The sequence below is a fragment of the Vigna angularis genome, chromosome 1 (genome assembly GCF_016808095.1).
Source record: "Vigna angularis cultivar LongXiaoDou No.4 chromosome 1, ASM1680809v1, whole genome shotgun sequence".
NCBI classification, from domain to species: Eukaryota; Viridiplantae; Streptophyta; class Magnoliopsida; order Fabales; family Fabaceae; genus Vigna; species Vigna angularis.
This window is the reverse complement of record NC_068970.1, coordinates 4948272-4968175: the sequence shown is the minus strand read 5'-3', so window position 1 is coordinate 4968175 and position 19904 is coordinate 4948272. Positions and strand designations below refer to the sequence as shown.

General features: G+C 33.4%; 2 protein-coding genes and 1 pseudogene across 4 annotated transcripts; 1 reads left to right on the top strand and 2 right to left on the bottom strand.

Moving 5' to 3' along the window:
• The first annotated feature begins 764 nt into the window (after nt 1-764).
• LOC108336418 (protein PLASTID MOVEMENT IMPAIRED 1-RELATED 1) lies at nt 765-4894 on the top strand. Its single transcript, XM_017572866.2, is given in 4 exon segments — nt 765-1054; nt 1245-3595; nt 3690-4197; nt 4200-4894. Coding segments are annotated over 3 exon segments (3402 nt in total). The 5' UTR covers nt 765-1054; nt 1245-1247; the 3' UTR covers nt 4746-4894.
• Nucleotides 4895-6344: 1450 nt separating this feature from the next.
• On the bottom strand, nt 6345-11008 carry LOC108338636 (alpha/beta hydrolase domain-containing protein WAV2). Of its 3 annotated transcripts, none has more exons than XM_017575639.2 (8): nt 10553-11008; nt 9334-9369; nt 9155-9233; nt 8976-9030; nt 8774-8890; nt 7606-7770; nt 7127-7358; nt 6345-6603 (listed from the first exon to the last, which is right to left on the bottom strand). In XM_017575639.2, exons 1-8 carry the CDS (start codon nt 10788-10790, stop codon nt 6578-6580), a joined length of 948 nt encoding a protein of 315 aa, XP_017431128.1. In that variant the 5' UTR covers nt 10791-11008; the 3' UTR covers nt 6345-6577. The 3 variants fall into 3 exon arrangements, with proteins under 3 accessions (XP_017431128.1, XP_017431129.1, XP_052727430.1); XM_017575640.2 differs by having other exon boundaries at nt 6345-6693; nt 10553-11006; XM_052871470.1 differs by having other exon boundaries at nt 6345-7358.
• A 3253-nt stretch (nt 11009-14261) lies between these two features.
• On the bottom strand, nt 14262-17984 carry LOC108336375 (nuclear transcription factor Y subunit A-7-like; annotated as a pseudogene).
• Between the last annotated feature and the right edge of the window lie 1920 nt (nt 17985-19904).

Genomic DNA, 19904 nt, shown 5'->3' with positions numbered 1-19904 from the left:
TGTGATCTAATAATATATTATAACTTACGTAGTAATGTATTTAAGTATGAGAAATACTGATGTTTTAAATATTGAATATAAAGTCAATATCATTTTTTTAAATGACACTCGTACCATTCAAAAAAATATAAAAAATTAATGAATAATTAAAAACTAAAATATATTTAAGAACCCTTTTATCAATTGCATGCATATCAACAACTATATCCACTTTTATGTCAACTTGGTGATGAATTAAAGGTGTAAAGATAAAAAAAAAATAGGCACCAAAATACATTTTAAAATATAAACATCAACTTTGAGTAACTAAAATCATTACATTAAAAGGACAAGAGGGAACTTAAAGTAATGAAAATCTCAAAATATCATAATTTGAGAACAGATAAATCATTGCTGTTATAAGTTTAAATATTACTCTTAAAACTGAGACCATTTCAGTATTTATTTTATTCTCGTGTATCAAAAGTAATAAAAAAAAGGAAATTTCATTTCATAAACATAAAATAAATTATTGAAATGGTCTAAAAAAATCAGTACATCTTAGAAATTATATAAGGTTTTAGATATTATATAAGGTTTTATTTTAAAAATGCTTGAAATATATTATTTTTATCATCGAGTGAAATATATTTAAATTTATAGAATCATGTGACTTTATGTATTTAATAAATGTCATACATAATTATGTAAATTTAAAATAACTTTTATTTGATAGTAATAAAAACTTGGAAAAATGTAGGTTCAAATTTTGTTGCCAAGTTTCTTGTATGTTTCCTGGGAAATGTCCGAATGGAAATGTTGTCCGTTCATGTTTTTATTGTTCGAAAACGGTAGTGGCAAACGTTCGATTAGATAAACGAATGAAACGACAACGTAACATTACAACAACCTCTGCTCACAACATCTACGATATGCTTTTTCTTCTAATGCCCATCTTTAAATAGCTCTTTTTTTGGTATCAAAATTGGATCTTTTTTATTTCTTTCGTTGCAGGTTTTGAATTTTGCTTCCACCTTCTTCTTGTGATGTTTTCGATCCTTTCCAACCCCACTCGGTAATCCACCTATCCACTCCTCATGTCCTTGTTCCATTTTCATAAATGAAATTCATTAGTCTGTTCTATTTCATTCTATATTCTTTTTCGTGCTTTATGAATGTTTCTTTTTTGTTTTTAAATTCTGGATCATGTTATGTATGATTTGAATTAACTTCTGTTTATCTTTCTGTTGGTATGTGGACAAAAGATAATGTCTACAGCTGAAGGTGGTAAAAGTAGTGCTGAAGAGAACAATTTGCCATTAAAAGATGTTGAAACCGTAGACAAAGCTCTGCGCATAGAGAAAAGCTCTTCCAAGAATTCAAAATATTCGAAATCCCAGTTATTTGATCCCAAATCAAAGGTTAAAGATAGCGAAGAAGATAACTTACGTAAGGATAAGAAGTTTGTATGGAACTGGAAATCACTGAAGGCCCTTTCCCTGTCTCGCAGTAAGAAGTTCAATTGTAGTTTTTCTGTCAAAGTCCATGTGATTGAAGGGTTGCCTTCGAGTTTCAATGATTCTTGCCTTTGTGTGTATTGGAAGAGGAAGGATACGCTTTTGGTGACCCCTCCGGCCAAGGTGATTCAAGGTGTGGCTGAGTTTCAAGACATTTTGACACGCACTTGCTCAATCAATGGAAGTAGGAGTGGACCCCAAAACTCTGCCAAATATGAAGCCAAGCCTTTTATGCTCTATGCTTCTAAGGCGGGTTTCCCAGAAGTTGATTTGGGGAAGCACAGAGTGGACCTCACAAGGTTGCTTCCTCTCACTCTGGAAGAGCTTGAAGAGGAGAAAAGGTCAGGGATATGGACTACAAGTTTTAGATTATCAGGAACAGCAAGGGGTGCAGTAATTAATGTCAGTTTTGGGTATGTCATTGTTGGTGACAATACTAGTGCTACCAGAGACAACCTTTGTGATATTCCTAATGTACTAACTACCAAGAAAAATGGTATGCCTTTGTTGGAACCAGATAAAAAACCTAGTCAGGTTGATGGGAGTAAAGATTTGCCAAGCTTTTCCAGTGATGATTATTCATCTCAAAATGTAGATGAGGTGAAAGATCTTCATGAGGTGTTTCCATCATCAAATTCAGCTCGAATCAGCCCAGTATACATCTCATGTAAAGAATTTGTTGAAGAAATGGGTGGTAGTCCTCTGCATGGCAAACCTGAACTCGAGGGAATTAAAGAAAACATCGACCCGATCAAACCAGTTGTTTGTTCTTCATTTGATAATGAAAAGGACAAGGCAGAAGAGAATCAAGGTGATGAGGGAAAAACATGCAGTCCAATGCATGACAAACCTGAAGTTTTTGTGTTTCAACAAAACCTGGACACAGTTACGCCAAATGACTATCCTTTACCTGATTCTGCAATAGAAAATTTCAAAGAATGTGAAGGTAATGAATTTTCTGTTCTTGACAAGGGCATCGAATTTTCATCAGATGAACATGTTAAACTAGAGGAATCTATTGGAAAAGCTTTTATCGATGTCTACACAGTTGATAGTACTCGGACCCTTGATAATACTGATATTCAAGTATCTTTTCAAGACCATGATAACCAAGATTCCCTTGAAGAACTAAACGATAATTTTAAGGAAAGTGCTGTGGTACGTGAATTTTCTAACCGAAAGGATGACTTGCCAACGAAAGAACATCTACTGCAAGAACTAGAATCAGCTTTAACTAGTGTCTCAGAGTTGGAGACAGCGGCAATGGATTCTCCTGTGGCCATGGAAGCCAAATCTGAGGATAAGTTGAGAAAGTCAAAAAGCTGGGATGATGTTACAGAATCAGTTGCCAGTGAGTTTTTAAGTATGCTTGGCATAGACAATAGTCCAAGGGGTTTTAGTTTTGAAGGTGAGACAGAGTCTCCAAGAGAGCTCCTTTTAAGACAATTTGAGAATGAAGTTCGTTCAGAGGGCTTCTCTTTGTTTGATTTTGACATAGGCAGTGATGATGAAGCAGATAGTGGTAATGATTCTTCTTATGGAACTGAGCATTGGAAGTTCTCCAAGGATACCAAGTCAGCATCCTTAATGCAAGATGTACACAAAGGGCATCTAATCGAGTTTGAGGATGTGAGGAGCAAACAGAAGGTCCGTATGCTAGAACACTTGGAAACAGAAGCCTTAATGCGTAAATGGGGTTTGAATGAGATGGCTTTTCAGAATTCTCCTAAAAAAGATCATAATGGCTTAGGAAGTCCAATATATTTTCTTCCTGAAGAGACTCTACCATTACCTCCTCTAGCAGAGGGGTTAGGTCCTTTTCTTCAGACCGAAGATGGGGGCTTTCTACGGTCAATGAATCCCACACTCTTCAGGAAAAGTAGAACTGGAGGAACATTAATCATGCAGGTTTCCAACCCAATTGTGGTGCCCGCTGAAATGGGTACTGGGATAATGGAGATTTTGCAGTGTTTTGCTTCTGTGGGAATTGAAAAACTTTCCAAGCAGGCAAACAAGTTAATGCCTCTACAAGACATCACGGGAAAGACAATGCAACAAATATCAAGGGAAGCAAAGCCAGTCTTGGGGAGAACATACAGGTTTGTCTATCCCTTTTTGCAGCACTTGTCTTGTAAGTAAAATATGAAATATTTCATTCCTTCAAATGGTTGAATTTTGCTCTGCTGTATGTAGGCAATTAAATTTGCAGCATAATTTGGTAACAGGACAGTATTCTACTTGTGCGAAAAAAGGCTTGAAGGGAATTCTATCTGGTGGACAAATGTCTAATAAGTTCAGTTCAGATTCAGCTGGAGACCACAAAAGCTCAGATCTTGCTCTATTAGCTATGGATAAAATTGAAGCACTTTCATTGGAGGGTTTGAGAATACAATCTGGGATGTCAAATGGGGATGCACCATCAAACATCATTGCAGAATCCTATGGCGATAATTCAGCTCTGCAAGGCAAGGGGGCTGGTACTAGGGGCTCCCTTGGGCTAGATGGAACTGCTGCCATGCAATTGTTAGATATGAAAAACAGCAACAGTGATGAATATGATGGTGTTGACGGCATAATGGCCCTATCATTGACTCTAGATGAATGGATGAGGTTGGATTCTGGTGAGATTGATGAAGATATAGATAACATCAGTGAGCGTACTTACAAACTTCTTGCTGCGCATCATGCAAACTCTTTGACTTGATAAGTGGGAAGAGTTCAAAGGGAGAGAGAAAAAGCGGGAGGAAATATGGTTTGTTGGGAAACAAATTCATAGTAGCTCTCATGGAGCAGCTTCGTGATCCTCTGAGAAATTATGAGCCTGTTGGGACACCAATGCTTGGTCTTATACAAGTGGAGAGAGTGTTCATCCAACCAAAGCAAGAGATTTATAGGCCGTTGTGTGAGGCAGGGAAGGAAAGTGATGAGTGTGAAATAGTGGGGAAGGTGGAGATGAAGGGGAAGAGAGAAGAGAAAAGTAGTGAAGAAGAGGGCATTCCTCAATTCAAAATTACAGAAGTGCATGTTGCAGGTGTGCAGAAAAGGAAGTTTTGGAGCAGTTTGGGACGACGGCGACAACAAGAACAATCTGCTTCCTGGTGGTTGATTGCTAATGGAATGGGGAAGAACTTAAAGAATCCAGTGCTGAAGTCAAATGCTCCAATCACTACCACAAACGTGCAACCGGGTGACTCATTGTGGAGCATATCATCTCGTATTTATGGTACACTCACAAGATGGAATTGGTAAAACTAGGAAATCCGAATATCATTATACCAATTAAAACTAAAATGCTTAAAGGGAATGGGTAACAGAATCAATTAAGTGTACATGTCTCACTCTCGACTCCTTTAACTATATTACTTATCGTAAGTTTATCAAAAAATAATTAATTTCCATATGGGTCTAACTTTTTTAAAATTTTGAGTTCTTTTATTAATGTCATGGATTCTTTACGATCAACATTCAGAGCTCAAATAGTTAATGCTTGAATGAGTCGAACCTTCTCATCATATGCTATTTTTGCGCCATCCTTTCTTGCAGTTCCAGACGAAAGGGTTTTATCAAATAAAATTGAAGCTGAAGATTAAATATTCTAAACGGACCGGTTGCCTGATGTCCCAATATTTTGACATTATTTTAGAATAATTTTATATATACAGTATTTTTAATTTATACCATTAATAAAGAGACTGTTATTTACAATGATTTTTTGGTGATTACATTTTCTTACCGTTTTACTCCTACGTTTTGTAACTCCCTTTTTATGTACAGTTTTTTATATTTGTTTTACTCTTTAAATTCAATCAACTTTATAATTCTTCAAAAACTAATTAAATTTTAATTATATATTTTTACTTTTTTATTATCATAAAAAAATTAACACGTATAAACGTGAACACATACTATTCCACTAATTTCTCTTTATTATTTTTATCACTCCACAATTTTGAAAGTTTATCAAAACATCATTTTTTTAATACTCACTTTACTGTTTAATTTTGACTTAATATACAGAAAAGTGTAATGAAAAAAAAGAAAAAAAAATATATTATACCAAAAATTAAATAAGGATAGAAATTATTCAGTTATTTGGACTAGCGAGGAAAAACACACTGCGCAATAACATTATTGTATTAATTAAAATTATCAAATTTAATTCAAAACAACGGAATTTTTCTTTCATTACTTTTCAACTTTTCATTATAAAACATTTATAATCCTCTCATTTCACACCAATTATTAAGGGAGAAGAGTACAAGACTCGTAAAAAAAGTCTTCATTAGAATTTTCTTAAACAAATAATAAAAATTTTATACTTCTATTTTATCTTCCCTTTCTTTTTCCACCGATTTCCCCTGGCATAATGCTAGCAGTTACCCTTTACCCGAGAGTGTAAAGGAGACATACCTTCAAAGAGTGTGGAAGACCTGTTTCTCTTCACACTTTCTTCCTAGGCGCTTAAGCATCAACAGCGCGATGCATATATTCAGGTAATCATCAAACTAATTTATTAAAATCCTATGGTTCTGACTAAATATCATCTCTACTATGTAACCCTTATCCGCGGGCCTTAAAAAATGGTGGAATACTTGGAAGGTTTTAAACATGTTTGAAAACGGTTACACGAATAGTCATCATCCTAACTCAAACATGACAGGCACCTGTTAGCTCAAATCATCGTCAAAAGAATGACGCCTTAAATAGGACATTCAAATTTCTACATAAAGAATCAATGAAAGATAACATTATAAAAATGGACTAAACAGCCAGATTTTCCCCAATCACTTCTCAGCGTGCATTAGTATGAAAAACATGAAACCATTCACCAAGAACATAGGCAAAGTATAGTACAAACACTACATGTATATATAATATAGCTTATGTAAATAATTATTATTCTACATGTCATTTGTCAAATTCGATCATGCACCCAAAATGTAGATGCCGTAACAGTATAGGAAAAGGGTAGCACAAATTGTCTGCGCATCTTCCAAATTCTGGAAACCACAACCTAATCAAAATTGTTCAATGATATATACCTTGACGTGGGGCAGCATGTCCAAGTAGGAAGCAGCTTCTCACATGGAGCTCTCAAGGGCAGCAACTTCAAAGGACAGAAACTGTGTGAATCCTTAGTTAGCCAATTAGTATCATTGAAATAATTTAATGCCAGCCAATCATCTCGCCCCAATATCTGGCAGCAGTATTAAAACAAGTGAGCAAGCGCAAAAATAAAAAAGTATTGCCAGCAGTGTGGTTAAAAGAGGAACAAATATCAATCGCAACAAAGGATATATCAAGTTAGAGAATAACACATGGACAGATCGTAGATGCAGAGCCTAACAAAAAGGAAAAGACAAAAAGAACAAGAAAACTTTCACATCTGAAATACAAAATTGTAAATTATTCATGCAGTGTTTGTGAAAAGTTGGGTCTAACGTAACCCACGTCTTTCCCAATCCACCAATATACTTCCTTCTCCATTTTTGCTTTGGAAAGTGTGAAAGTACTTCTGGTGCCTTGTAAACGGTAAACCAAACGCACACTAAGTAAAAGTTATCCCACGCTCTTAACCCATCCATGCTACTGGCCTAGCTTTAAAACACAGCATGAGGAAAAAAGATTACCATTTGCATTTTGCTCCTTTCGCACTGGGGCATGCTGTTCAAGAAATTGCTGAATTGTTCTCCAGTAGTGATCACCACCAGCCAGCCAAGTATCCATATGCATGCCAGTAGGAAACTCCACAAAGAGACACTGATTATTACGAGCAGCTGCCTTAGCATAAAGCAGTTGCATATGTGATGGGGGGACCATCTCATCTTGCAATCCAGAGAGAAATAGGATAGGTTGTTTGATCTGCAACGAATATATTCATAAAAGGGGATGCATAAACACATGAATCCAGCCAGACACACAGAAGAGTGGGTAACAAGCAAAAAATACAATCTGCATTTCCACACATATTGGCACACTCAAGCACAACCAATATACAGGGAGATCTTAGAAGTTTAAAATTAACTTCCGTCTAATTGTGATAAAAGAAGTCATTATGCCCAAGTGACCCAATTCTAAAGGCAAAACTTATATTTCCAGCATCCCTCACCTGGCCAACAACATCAATAGTACTCCATGGGGAACGTACAAGAAAATTGAGCACTTTAGGACCTTTTCCAGAGCTTCCTCCAATAAACCACTTCAAAAAGGGGAACAAAACTCCAGCCATATCCAATATAGACGTGAATGTATTTTCAAGTATCAGAGCAGCAACCTAAAAACACAGAAAGAAGGTCAACAAAGAATGTAAAGTAAAGGTGAACAAACAAATTTTGCTAGAGATACCTGGCTAAATTTCAGAATAAAAGACCAGCAGATTGCACAGTATTTTTTTTAGACCAGTAATTTTAAAATTAGTTGCAAAATTATTTCTGCATAAAAGTGAAGATGAAGCTATCAACAAGTTGCAAGGGTAAGGCCTTGCTTGAAATTAAATTAATTAGTAAATACAGATCAAAGCAATAAAAGTGATGTTCTTCATACATGAATACAAAAATCTAAAAAATATTCAATAACCATTTCCACAGCTCTTCAAGTTCACTTAACTATTTGAGCAGATACAAAAGGTTGAAGTTAAATTTTTATTCAAAAAAGGATATTTCTCCAAACTCGGTGTCAAAAAGTGGAACCTTGAAGCCAGTTACAAGAAATCTTTTTGCAATTGGACCAATAGTGCAAGTAAGTAAAATGTGTCATGATAAATATTCCAAAAAAACTGAAGGATGGAATTCATACATTATTTCACAACAAATAACAATAGGCAGAAGCTCACTACATATAAACTAAAAAAAATTAAGCATACATAAACCTATTCAAGGAAATGACTTTTAGGAGCACTTGAAAAGCAATAATATAATCATAAATTTACAATCCTATTAGTAACATGCATTGTCTGACTTAATCATCTTAAACAAGATAGAGTAAACAAGTTCGATATTATTTTCTCTCATAATGTTGATAATCATGAAATGATCAATGAATCTATTCATGACAAAAGAAACTGGCAAACTATTTGTGGTTGCGTTATATGCCTTGTGAATAAAACAAGCTATAATACATATAGTATTAACACTAAAGAAACATTTATCTGCTGACAACTGAAATATAGCAAGATATAATTCGCGTAGGTGACAACTGAAATATAGCAAGAAAAACTCTTTGAAATTTTACCAAGAAAAACATGAGCATTAAAATATGCACTTTCAGAGGCTGGGTACCTTGTCAGGGTTATTTTTTGTTAGTACAGCTCCAACTGCACCCCCAAGTGATCGTCCAAATACAACAATTCTAGATGTGTCAATATCAGACCTTTGGGAAAGGTGGTCCAATGCAGCCTGGGCACAAGAAGGTAGTAAAATTGAAAAAAAAAAATAATTTGAAAAGCAAAATACAGGAATTACTATTAATCAAAAAGCATACTTGAGCATCCTTTATGATTCCAGGTTGAGAAGGATAACCATCACTTGCTCCATAACTATGCAATTGAATCATACATTAGTGACAATGCAACAAAGTGACATGTGCATTTAGAAGAATGCATATGCAAATACAGAGCGACAAGGAAAAATCAAGATTAGGGAGCCAAGGCCAACACATACCCTCGGTAAGAAAGCATGAAAACATTGCAATGTAACTGCTGCAACATTATTCGAACCATTTCAAGACGATGAGCAATATCTAAAAAGATCAGGAGTCAAGGCCTTTAAAAGCACAGTGAACCTGATCAAGTAAAAATAAGTGAAAACTATCACAAATTATCTATCTACAATAAGGATACTTCCAGCATTTTCTTGAAAAAACAAAATGGTCGGACCTGTAAATGGATCATAAGAAAGAAGAACTTCATAAGAACAACATCAGAGTACAGAAAAACAACGAATACAAAAAGGAGCATATGCCAAAGTGCAAGTTCATTCATAGAAACCTTGATGAAGATATTGTACTCTAAATCCTCAAATAATGAGCCTTCATGATTTAGCTCCTTAAAATTGAGGGTTACATTTTAAAAATAAAGTGCAGTTACAAACTCCAATTAGAAAATCAGCAATTGACATTGCAAATTTGCAACAACTTTACTGAAGAGGTCTATGCAAGTAGTGATGTACTTCTATTTTATCAGGGATAAATCTCAGATGCAGTTCCTTAGGTTCTTTTTTTATTCATTACCAAGGAGTATCACCCCATCGAACACAACTTATCTCCCTCAGAGGTTTGACAGGTATTATATTGATGAGCATCCCGTCTCAGCTTAAGCTTTCTACATTCTCAAGAGTGAGTACCGAACCTTAGCCAGTTTGGTACAGCAACTTCAGAATCTCGCTACTCATACCAACCCAAGTTGGTACTTCCTTGGGAACATTTGGTATTATGCTACAATCACGATTAGTGTTCCGCCTAAGCAACCCGTGAAACTAAGGTTTGCATCAAATGTCAACATAGATTACAAAGATAAAACTCTAATTTTGATTAACACAACTAAGAAACCTATAGAACTGTATCTAAGTTTACCCTTCTGGTAAAACCCAATCCGATGGCCTTTTAATCAATAAATGTTTCTGTACTCAATCCTCTAAAGTGTGCTCAGTCTCTTAAAAAGAGCTAAATCCTAGGGTTTAAAGCACTAAATTCCGCTTAACATCCAAACAATTTTTCCTCGATTTAACTAAAACAACGCAGGTAGGTACGGCACGGGAAGAGAAGAATTTCACAAAGCTAATCAACAGTAATTGCTCCAACCACACAACACTACACAAGATAAACAAAATCTAGAAGGAGCACAGACAATTGGATCAACATTCAGTATAAAGATAATTCAGCTCCATCCAATCTAAGCAAACAATTCCCATATTTCCTTTGCGATCTACGTTTCTCCCATTCCAAGCCATACACTAATGAATCAATTAAACTTGTAAGGAAACATTAAGTGACAGTAACAGCAAAGTAGACGGTAGAAGATGGAAATGAAATGAAATCGGTGAGAAGAGAATGGCGAGGACCTCGGCAATCGGGGAAGAGCTTGATGAACCAGGCGTGGAGGCGAACGCCGTCGGAGGAGCGGAGCCAGATGTCCTCGTAGGTGAGTCTGAGGCGAGAGGGATTGATGGCGTAGGACTTGGTGAGACCTGGAAGCACCGGAGCATAGACGAGCTTCTCCTGAAACGCCACCAGCAATGCCATCCCTGCTACCACCAACCCTCCCACGCCGTACAACAAGATGTTCACATACGAAACCATTTTCTCTCTCTCACACTCACTCTGATCTTCGCTTTGCCTCAATTCTTGATTCGAACTGGCATCACAGAAGAAGAAGAAGAAGAGAATTGGAGTGAGTGAGTGTGAGAGTGATTGGGATTGGGATTTGATTTCAAAATTGGGGCACCTTTCTCTTTTCTCTTTCTCGGGAAACACCTAGCCAATACCAAAAAATACCTATGACTTCTTTTAACATCCTATGCCCATGGATTTCGTATTTATATCATACCATCCTTATACACATATACCATATCATTACTGTTACTTTTACCCATACCCATTTCAGATCATGTCATGTATATGTATGTTATGGGAATGGATCCTTCTCTCTCTCTCTCTTTGACCTTTTCCTTGCACAATAACAGTCTATTGTTTTTTATTCTTTTTTAAAACTTAAATATCACACTTCGTTTTGTTTTTCATCTTAAATTGGTTAAATTGTATTCTATTTTTTAAATTTGTAATATTTACTTTCAGCCTTTATATTTCTTTTTAACGTTAGCCTCTTTAATATACAAGAATCATAAATTTAATCAAATCTTTAAGTTTACATTTTTTTTCTGTTGTCTTATATTTTAATCATTTAATTTAAATCACATTTCAATAGCACATGCGAAAGAAATAGGTTAGATTAGATATAGGATTTGATTATACCAATAAATAAATAATATATATTATAAATAGATATTATTCATTTACTCTAAATAAATAAACAAGTGTATATATATATATATAGAGAGAGAGAGATATTATTCCTTTATTCTCACATTCTCTTTGATGGCGATTTTTTTTTAAAGAGATCTTGAGTGTGATGATAATTAGGATGGTAACGGGAAGATTTTATTATTTTATATTTATTTCTAAAGAAAAATTTATTCTAATTCAAATATCTAAATCCAATAGGTATATGTTTATAACGGTACATTTTTTTATTGTTTTGATATTAACTAATTAATATCTATAAAATCACAATTATTGTATTTTCGTTTTTTTCAATATAAAATATTTTAAAAATAATTATAATTATATATTTCAAATTAGAGTATAAGATAAAATTTCATAAGACCAAAACATTTATTAAATTTTGCAAAGTTAATGAAATAAAATAAACAAAGATTATTTTTAAGAAATTAAAAAAAAACAGACATTCAAATTTAAAAACATTTTAAAAATGTTTATTTACTCTCATCCTCTAAATTCTAAAGAACGGTTAAAATGAGTAACTCGACTCGACCCGACTCGACCCACCACAGATTGGTCACTTAGTGAACAAACACAACCTGACTCACTTAGTGAACAAATAAGTTTTTAATATTAATAATTTTTGTATCACTTCTCCATTTATAATATTAGAATCTTTAATAGATAAATCTATAATATTTATCTTCTTATTTATCACCATCTACAATATAATAAAAAAAATGCTAACTAATAATATTGAAACACAAAATAATAAATAATTTAATTAAATTAGGTGGGTTGGTGAGCTAACCCGACTCACCACACGTTCAACTCGGATGAGTCGGGTTCTAAGTGAGTCAGATCGAAAACCAGTCTGCATGAAAAAATTACATTTTTTTCAAACCCAACCCGACTCAAACCCGTGGTGGGTTGGGTTGGCTCGCCGGTTACAACGCATTTTAACAACAATAATTCTAATGAAATCTCTCTTTTTATACACAAATAAAAATTATAATGCACCACTTGAATCAAAACAAAAAGAAAGATATTCAATTAATAATAATTTAATTTTAGCATATTTTTCATCATTTAAACTTTGATATATGTTGAATAATGATAAATAAAATTCATAAGAATGATATTAAATTATTACATCATAGTAAATAAAAATATTTTTATACAATTATAGTGATAGGAATTACACTTATCATAATGAGTTACAAAATAAAAGTAATTATATAAAAAACATCAAAATAGTATTTTGTACGATAAAAATAAACAACAAATAAAAATATTAAAAAGAAATTAAATGTATGTTTTAAAAATAATTTCATACACCATTGAATAAAATCGTAAAAAAACAAATGTATAATTAAAAGTATAATAAGGTAAAAAATAATTTAAAAATCTAAATAACTTTTCATATATAAAAACAGTCGAACTGGGAGATAATGAAAATTATTTCAGTAAAATAAAAAGTGAAATAAAACAAAACTTTAGAATACGTGAATAAAAATGATAAATTGTTTATATTATTTGGTAAATGAAAAGTTTATATTATTTAACACTTGAAAGTTAAACACTCTTCTATAAAAAAATAATAAATAAAAATATTTAAATATAAAACATAAAAAATATTTAATTTAACATCATCATTTAAAATAATTATATGAAAGTTTGCTGAATATGTGAATTGATTTTATAGTAAGTTAACAATTTGAAAAAGAAAAAAGAGAAAGGAGAGAAAAAAGTGTGTAGTTAAAGAAATTATAAAATTAAAAATTAAGTATAATATATATAATATTACCTATCATTCAAAATTTAAGACCTTAATAATAGGTTGAGCATTTTTTAATGTCGTTGGTAAGAATGAGGAGAGATTACCACTTTCTTCTATTGAAAACATAACTTTTTTTGGTAAAACAAATTATTAAAGTTTAAAAATGAAATTACACAATAGTAAAAATTATTTTAGGAATAATAATAAAAAACACACAATAATAGTTTAGTGTGCATCCTGTTCTTATCTTTCTTTTCGTTGTTCATTGTTTTCTTTGGCTTTCTCTGTACAACCCTCCTCTATGTAGTGTCCCAATCTTCCATGATTTATACCCAATATATACTGAACTCTACGTATAAAATGTTTTGAAACATTACATTAATTACTTCAATAGATTAAATGCGTTTTACATTGTCTAATTAAAAATGTAAGAAAATAGTCGTGTCTTCACATACCTAAGATTTAGTTTTACTCCTGCTTTAGAATTAAGTATATTAAACTGGTTTTGAAGGTATTTCTCTTTTATACTTGTTCCAAAAGAAAAAACAGGAAAAAAAACTTTAAACTGCAAGTATTTGTAATAGCTGGTATAGGAGGAGGTGAAATAGTCTATTATTATTTTACATAATATAAAATAAAATTAAAATTAAATGGTTTAATTGAGTCATTTGCATGTAATAAAAATTGTATGATATATTTTAAATGTAATTTTTAAAATAATGAAGCATTTAAAATATGAATACAGTCATTTAGATTGTTTCTCTGTCTTCTGAAAAAAAAATGTAAAGAATGAATATAATACATATCATGCTATTTTTAAACTCCATAATTTAATTCAGAATTATGGATATAATAATGTGAAGAATGCATACAATAATATCATGTTTGAACTTATTATTCTGCATGTTCCTGGAAGATAGTCTGATCCACATTTTCATTTTCTTCTCTACATTTTGTTTTATTAGGGTTAGGAGGTTGTTTTGGGGAATGAATGGAGAAAGATAAAAAGTTGTATTTTCAAGCACAAACTTTGAGACCTAGTCCAACAACAAGCAAACAGAAGCAGTAGAAACTTTAAATACATGGCAAAAGCAGTAGCAAAGGTGTGAATGCTAATGCAGAGCGTTCCAGAAGAGAAGACAACATATCTGTAGTACATGAAACTCGGAAAGTAAAGTGAATAAGCCAAGGATGATTTGCCAGACCAGTGAACTTGATCTTTTATTCAGTTCCACCTCTCTCACCGGCCAACAGAAGCACATTGCCGAGTTCCACCACCAAACGTGAGTCCACCACTGCATTGTGATGATCCACCCATGTTAGAGGAGTTCCCCAAGAAGTTGTGTTCGGGCTGCCTGAAATTCAGACTGTTACTAGACATGGTTGTTAAGCCAGAGATGGCTGTAAATGTGATAGATGCATTTTCTGCTGTCCTTGAGTTATGACTTTCCACCTCTGATGCATCTTTCTTTTGGCCTGAATGGCTATTATTATCAACATGTTCTGCATTAGACTCCAGCTGCTTGGCGCTGAGAAAGCGTCCACCAGACCCCCTAACCCTCTTCAATGCGTGACGGTGCCGAGATTCATGGAGATATGGCTGCAGTCCATTAGCAAACATTTTTTTAGTCAAAAAAAGAGGTACAGTTTTGTCATACGACTTGACATTCTCCATAAAAACCACAAAATAATGTATGGTAATATACAGGAAGAGGTGGAAGTAGTTCTGCAGCATACCTTTCGACTTTTGATGAGTTTGTTTTGGGCCTCAAGCTTTGCTCGGGACTGTCGCCTTCTGAGTATACCATGATATTGTTTAGCATTGACATAAATGGGACCATCTTCTGCAAGCTCAACAGGTAATGCAATTCTGGTGGATGCTAATCCCAGCATCTGGGGTATTATTTGTGGTTGATTCTAATAGACATCATATTAAATTGTTATGCTATGAAAGAAAAATGTACTAAAACCTCATCTGAATGAAGATCATGCATTATAAAGTGTACTTGAGGAAACTTACAATAGCCTGTGGTCCATAAGCAACTATTGAACTGGCAAAATAAGGATCACCACAAGGGTAAGGAGTATGGGCCTGAAAAGAGAGAGAGAGAGAAATAGCTTGTTGATAACTGGAACTTGAAGCAGAAAATCCATAAACAGTAGTTTCACATACCATTGAATGACTGAAATCAACTTGTGAACAATTGTACATAGTAGTATCAGGATGATTCGACAAGAAGAATGGCTTCATTTAACCTTCCACATGGCAAATTCCCAGATCTTGAACTGAAAGAGCAATGGTTTCAAGTTTGAGTGGTTTAAAGGTAAGGCAAGGAATATCAAATTCTACAAAAGAACGTGCAAGTATAATGCATGTATAATGCATGATACACATTAGAGGAACAAACGCATGGGAAACAACATATTTACACTTCTAAAGCAAGATAACAAGACAACACTTGAGCGCAAACAAAAAAAGAATATATTTTAATCTCAAATCGGCAAGTTTCCCAAAAAGAGAAAAGTAACTTATCATATGTGTAATAAATCCGAATCATCAGAGTACAAATGAACCTTACAGTGCATACCATAGAACTTGATCTTTCCATTCTCAATTATCAGGTAGAACTTCTACTCATTTGAATGGAAAACTCACTACTTTAACCAAAGTAAGACCAACTAATATAAAATTTTAGGAGATATTTTATTTGCCCAAGTATTTTCTACAACTTATCATGTTAATAAATCTAAGGTGCCCATTTTGTCTATTTGAAAAATAATCTACATTGATTCCCAAGACAAGTGGGAGTTGGGATTCCCATCTCTACCATGGACTATTCACATTTCAAGATAGTTCTCCAAATCCGTAAGTCTCTAACAAAATATCAATTATACCCACACTTTATTACCACCACTGCCACTAAAGACACCTCCCTAATAAATTATTACATTACACCATTGTCATAACTACTTTATTCCTGCATTTTCTTAAATCAAATTTATTAATAATACTGTTACAGCCATGGTAGGTATTTCACAATTTATATCAGACTATTAAAAAATGGATAATTCTAAACAAAAAGTTTATAGAACGAAATATAACTTACCATTACTTGTGTAGAATGTATACAGTATTGCAGCCTTAGTTCTCAAAACCTTCAATCATATCCTACAAAATCAGTATCTTGTTAAGCAAACAATTAAGAAATCTCAAAGAACATCCTTATTTACAGAGGCATATAGAATACAAAGAGCCACATAATGACGCCGATATATAAGTATTATTACTTAGTATAGCATGCGCAACTTCAAAAACTTTCAGTCTCCACCTCTTAGTCTTGATCTTGGACAAAAAGGAAGTACAATTCAACAGATACAGTTTAGTAGTCCCACACAACGTACATTATATGAAATATATCCTACTGAAACTAAAAAGGGTATGAGTATTCACAGGGCCGGGTAACCTGCACCCAAACCGACCCGACCCGGTCCAAACAAATTGGTTTGGGTGTAAAAGAGTTCCGAAGGGTCGGATCCAACCCGATCCATTCAAACACAATGCCTTTCTTGTTCAGGTAAGGTAAGAGCTTTTATTTTTAACCCGTCAACCCAATGGCAATTGAGCAAACTAGTTGATGTACTTTTTAATTATTATTTATATATAAATATCTTCACATCCATTTATTATTTTTAATCCAAAACAAAATTTAAGTTTTGTGGTTATATACATATATAATAGACTGATTGCCCACAACCTATCGTCCACATGTTGATTCCAGTGGGATTTGACAGAAAAAGAAAACAAACAATCCCGACGCTATTTGATCAGTTTGGAAAATGAAATTAGCGAAATTGGATCCAACCTGACCCGTTTACACCCTACCTACAGAAAAGAGATAAATTATATATATATATATATATAAACTCTGGGCAAGGGGCATTTTTGTTCTGAAATACCACATCAGAATCTAAATCATGCAAATGCATTTATAAAAAAAGAGACCATTTTGTTATAATCCGAGACAAACAAACCCAAAGAAGCATACATAACAAGAGAGTCTAAAATCGCTGGATCACATTATAATCCAGACAACAGAGAAAGCAATAGTAAAAACAAAAACAAAAGAAACACATCACAGCTCAACAATTTTGTGTCAGTTGACTCTTTCAGCGCAAACACATAAGAAGTAAAAACAGTATAAACTGTAGCCCAGATCTAGTTCAAAGAAACTTGTGAGCACTGAGCAGTGACCTTAACAACAAAAGCTGACCTCAAACTCCACATGCAAAAGTAAAAGAGCAAACTTGAAATCCCCACTAGGATCCCACAAAAAAAAAATAAAGGAAATTCCATAAGAAGAAGGTTAGAAGGAAGGAAGCAATGAAAAAGGTGGCTGGTGGAGACAGGATAAGGCAGAATAAATAAGAGAAAGAAACAGTTACAGAGAGAGAAAGAGAGAGAGAGAGAGAGAGAGAGAGAGAGAGAGAGAGAGAGAGAGAGAGAACCTTTGGGATCTGGTAAGGTGAAGCAAAGAGAAATAGAATTGTCGGTAGAAATCGGGCATGTCTCCTCTGTGGAAACCCTTTCACAGTTGAGGCCTTCTCTCCAATCCTCTTTTCTTTCTTGGATTTGTTGTTTGTTGTTTGTTGAAGAAGAAGAATACAGAACACAGCCTCCATAAATACACACTCTCTTATGTTTCCTTCTCTCAGTTGGCCCACCCACACCCTTCCTCAATCCTTGGGCCTTGGGCCTTCTTCTTCGGCACTCACCTCTCAGCCGCCCTTCACTGTTCCTCATACTTTCCCTCACGCGCACATGTTCCACCTCCTCCCTCACGCGCTCCACCTGTCCTACTCCAACGAACAACTAAGTCCACGCTCTACTCCGCGCGTTCGTTTTCAATCCCAAAAGTATATCCCAAGTTTCTTACTCATCTTTAACACTCTAATTTAACTTACACTATTTAACATCCGTTCATTGCACCAAATAATATCAAACATTGAATTTTCTTTATTTCTCACATTTATTGAACTTAATGTCATACTTTCCATTATACCTAAAATACAATGTAGTTTATCGCATATTGTTCGAGCCACATGCTTCTATTACAAACATAATAGGAAAACGAATAAATTTTTAAAAAAATTTATGATAAAATATGAAAAACTTTAGAAGGTAAATTCATTTAATAACTATGGTTGATTAATAAAATATTTAATTAGGCTATATTTTAGCATAAGTTTTTTTTTTAAAAATGCATAATTTTTCATTATTCACTTAATAAATTAATTCGGCCGTTTATACATGAAATTGTTATTAAATTATTTTTTTAAAAACGTAAACATATTCAACAAATATATAAGTATATTTTGCAACAGTATGTAAATAGATTATCATGAAAAATAAATATGAATTTATGTAACATGAAAGGTAGTACACCTGTAAATATAATGATTATATTTATTATAGAATTTAGTTAGTACGATACATTATAAATATAAGGTACTTCAGCAATAAACTTGCTTTATTCTGCATAGCAGATAGATAGAGTCATCGATTTTAGCTTGAAAGTGTTCCACCATTTTCATCTGACTATTGTAAATGATGATAATAAATCCCTAATTTGCCACCTTTGTGTGCATGATTCTTTGATTCCGGTAAACAGAACTTTTGGTGTTTTTTAATTTTTTTATGCTTGGTTAATGATGAAAGGGGTCATTATTGGATGCCACACGGTAATTTATTATTAATTTTGTTGAAACTTGAAAGACATAGTATAATTAATTAATATATGGGTATGGTAGATTAAGCTTATCCTAAAAAGGAGAAAGAAATGTTATATCAGGGAGACGAAGTCTATCCTAATGGATGTTTATTATTTTAATAAGAAAAGGTTAACATTCGGTAGCGCCACCTTTTCCACGCTCTCACTTCTCATTGAGTTATCTTCTAAATAAATAAAAAATGAATTGGTTGTGGATAAGGTTTCACACTCTAAAACAGAATCTATTCTAAAGTTTCTCTATTCTTTGGAAACAAGGAAAACTAAGTGCTAGAATGTCGGTAGAAGGGAATTAGATAATTTAGACCAACAACAACGTACGACCAAAATATCATTGTAGCGAATCATTTTCGTTTTGTTTTGTTTCGTTTCTTATTTGAGAAAAAAATTCATTAATGCAAAAGGTAAAGTTAACTTTCTTTTCAAAATATAGGATAAATACGAGAGAATCCAAAGATATAAGCCACATGTATAAAGAAAGAGTGATGTAATAAAAAAAAAGTAAAATATGGAGGATAAGTGATTCATACTTTTACCTGATCTGGCAGAGGGAAATGATTCTTGGTTAGCCATAACTGGACAGAGATTGACATTGTTGTGATGGGAAAGCCAGCTAACGGAAAAGGAGGAATAGATTTTAGAAAAATTGTGTTTTTTTTTTCGTGTGGAGTATGATGTGATATATTTTCTTAATTTATGAGTCGTAAAGCTTAATTAAGACAAAATAAAATATATTAGTGGTAGTAATTTATTTGTGGAGCAGTGGAATACTATAAAAATTGTCAATATTTGTATTAATGTCAAACAAATTGATCAATATTTGCTAAAAAAAAAATTGATATAGAAGAA

Excerpts from the sequence above, each read along its gene's own strand:
- LOC108338636 (XM_052871470.1), bottom strand. The coding sequence starts at position 10,790 with ATGGTTTCGTATGTGAACATCTTGTTGTACGGCGTGGGAGGGTTGGTG. Across the intron at positions 9,234-9,333 it reads TTTTCAAGAAAATGCTGGAA|ATATTGCTCATCGTCTTGAA; the intron begins GTATCCTTATTG and ends TGATCTTTTTAG. Across the intron at positions 7,771-8,773 it reads CAAAAAATAACCCTGACAAG|GTTGCTGCTCTGATACTTGA; the intron begins GTACCCAGCCTC and ends CTGTGTTTTTAG.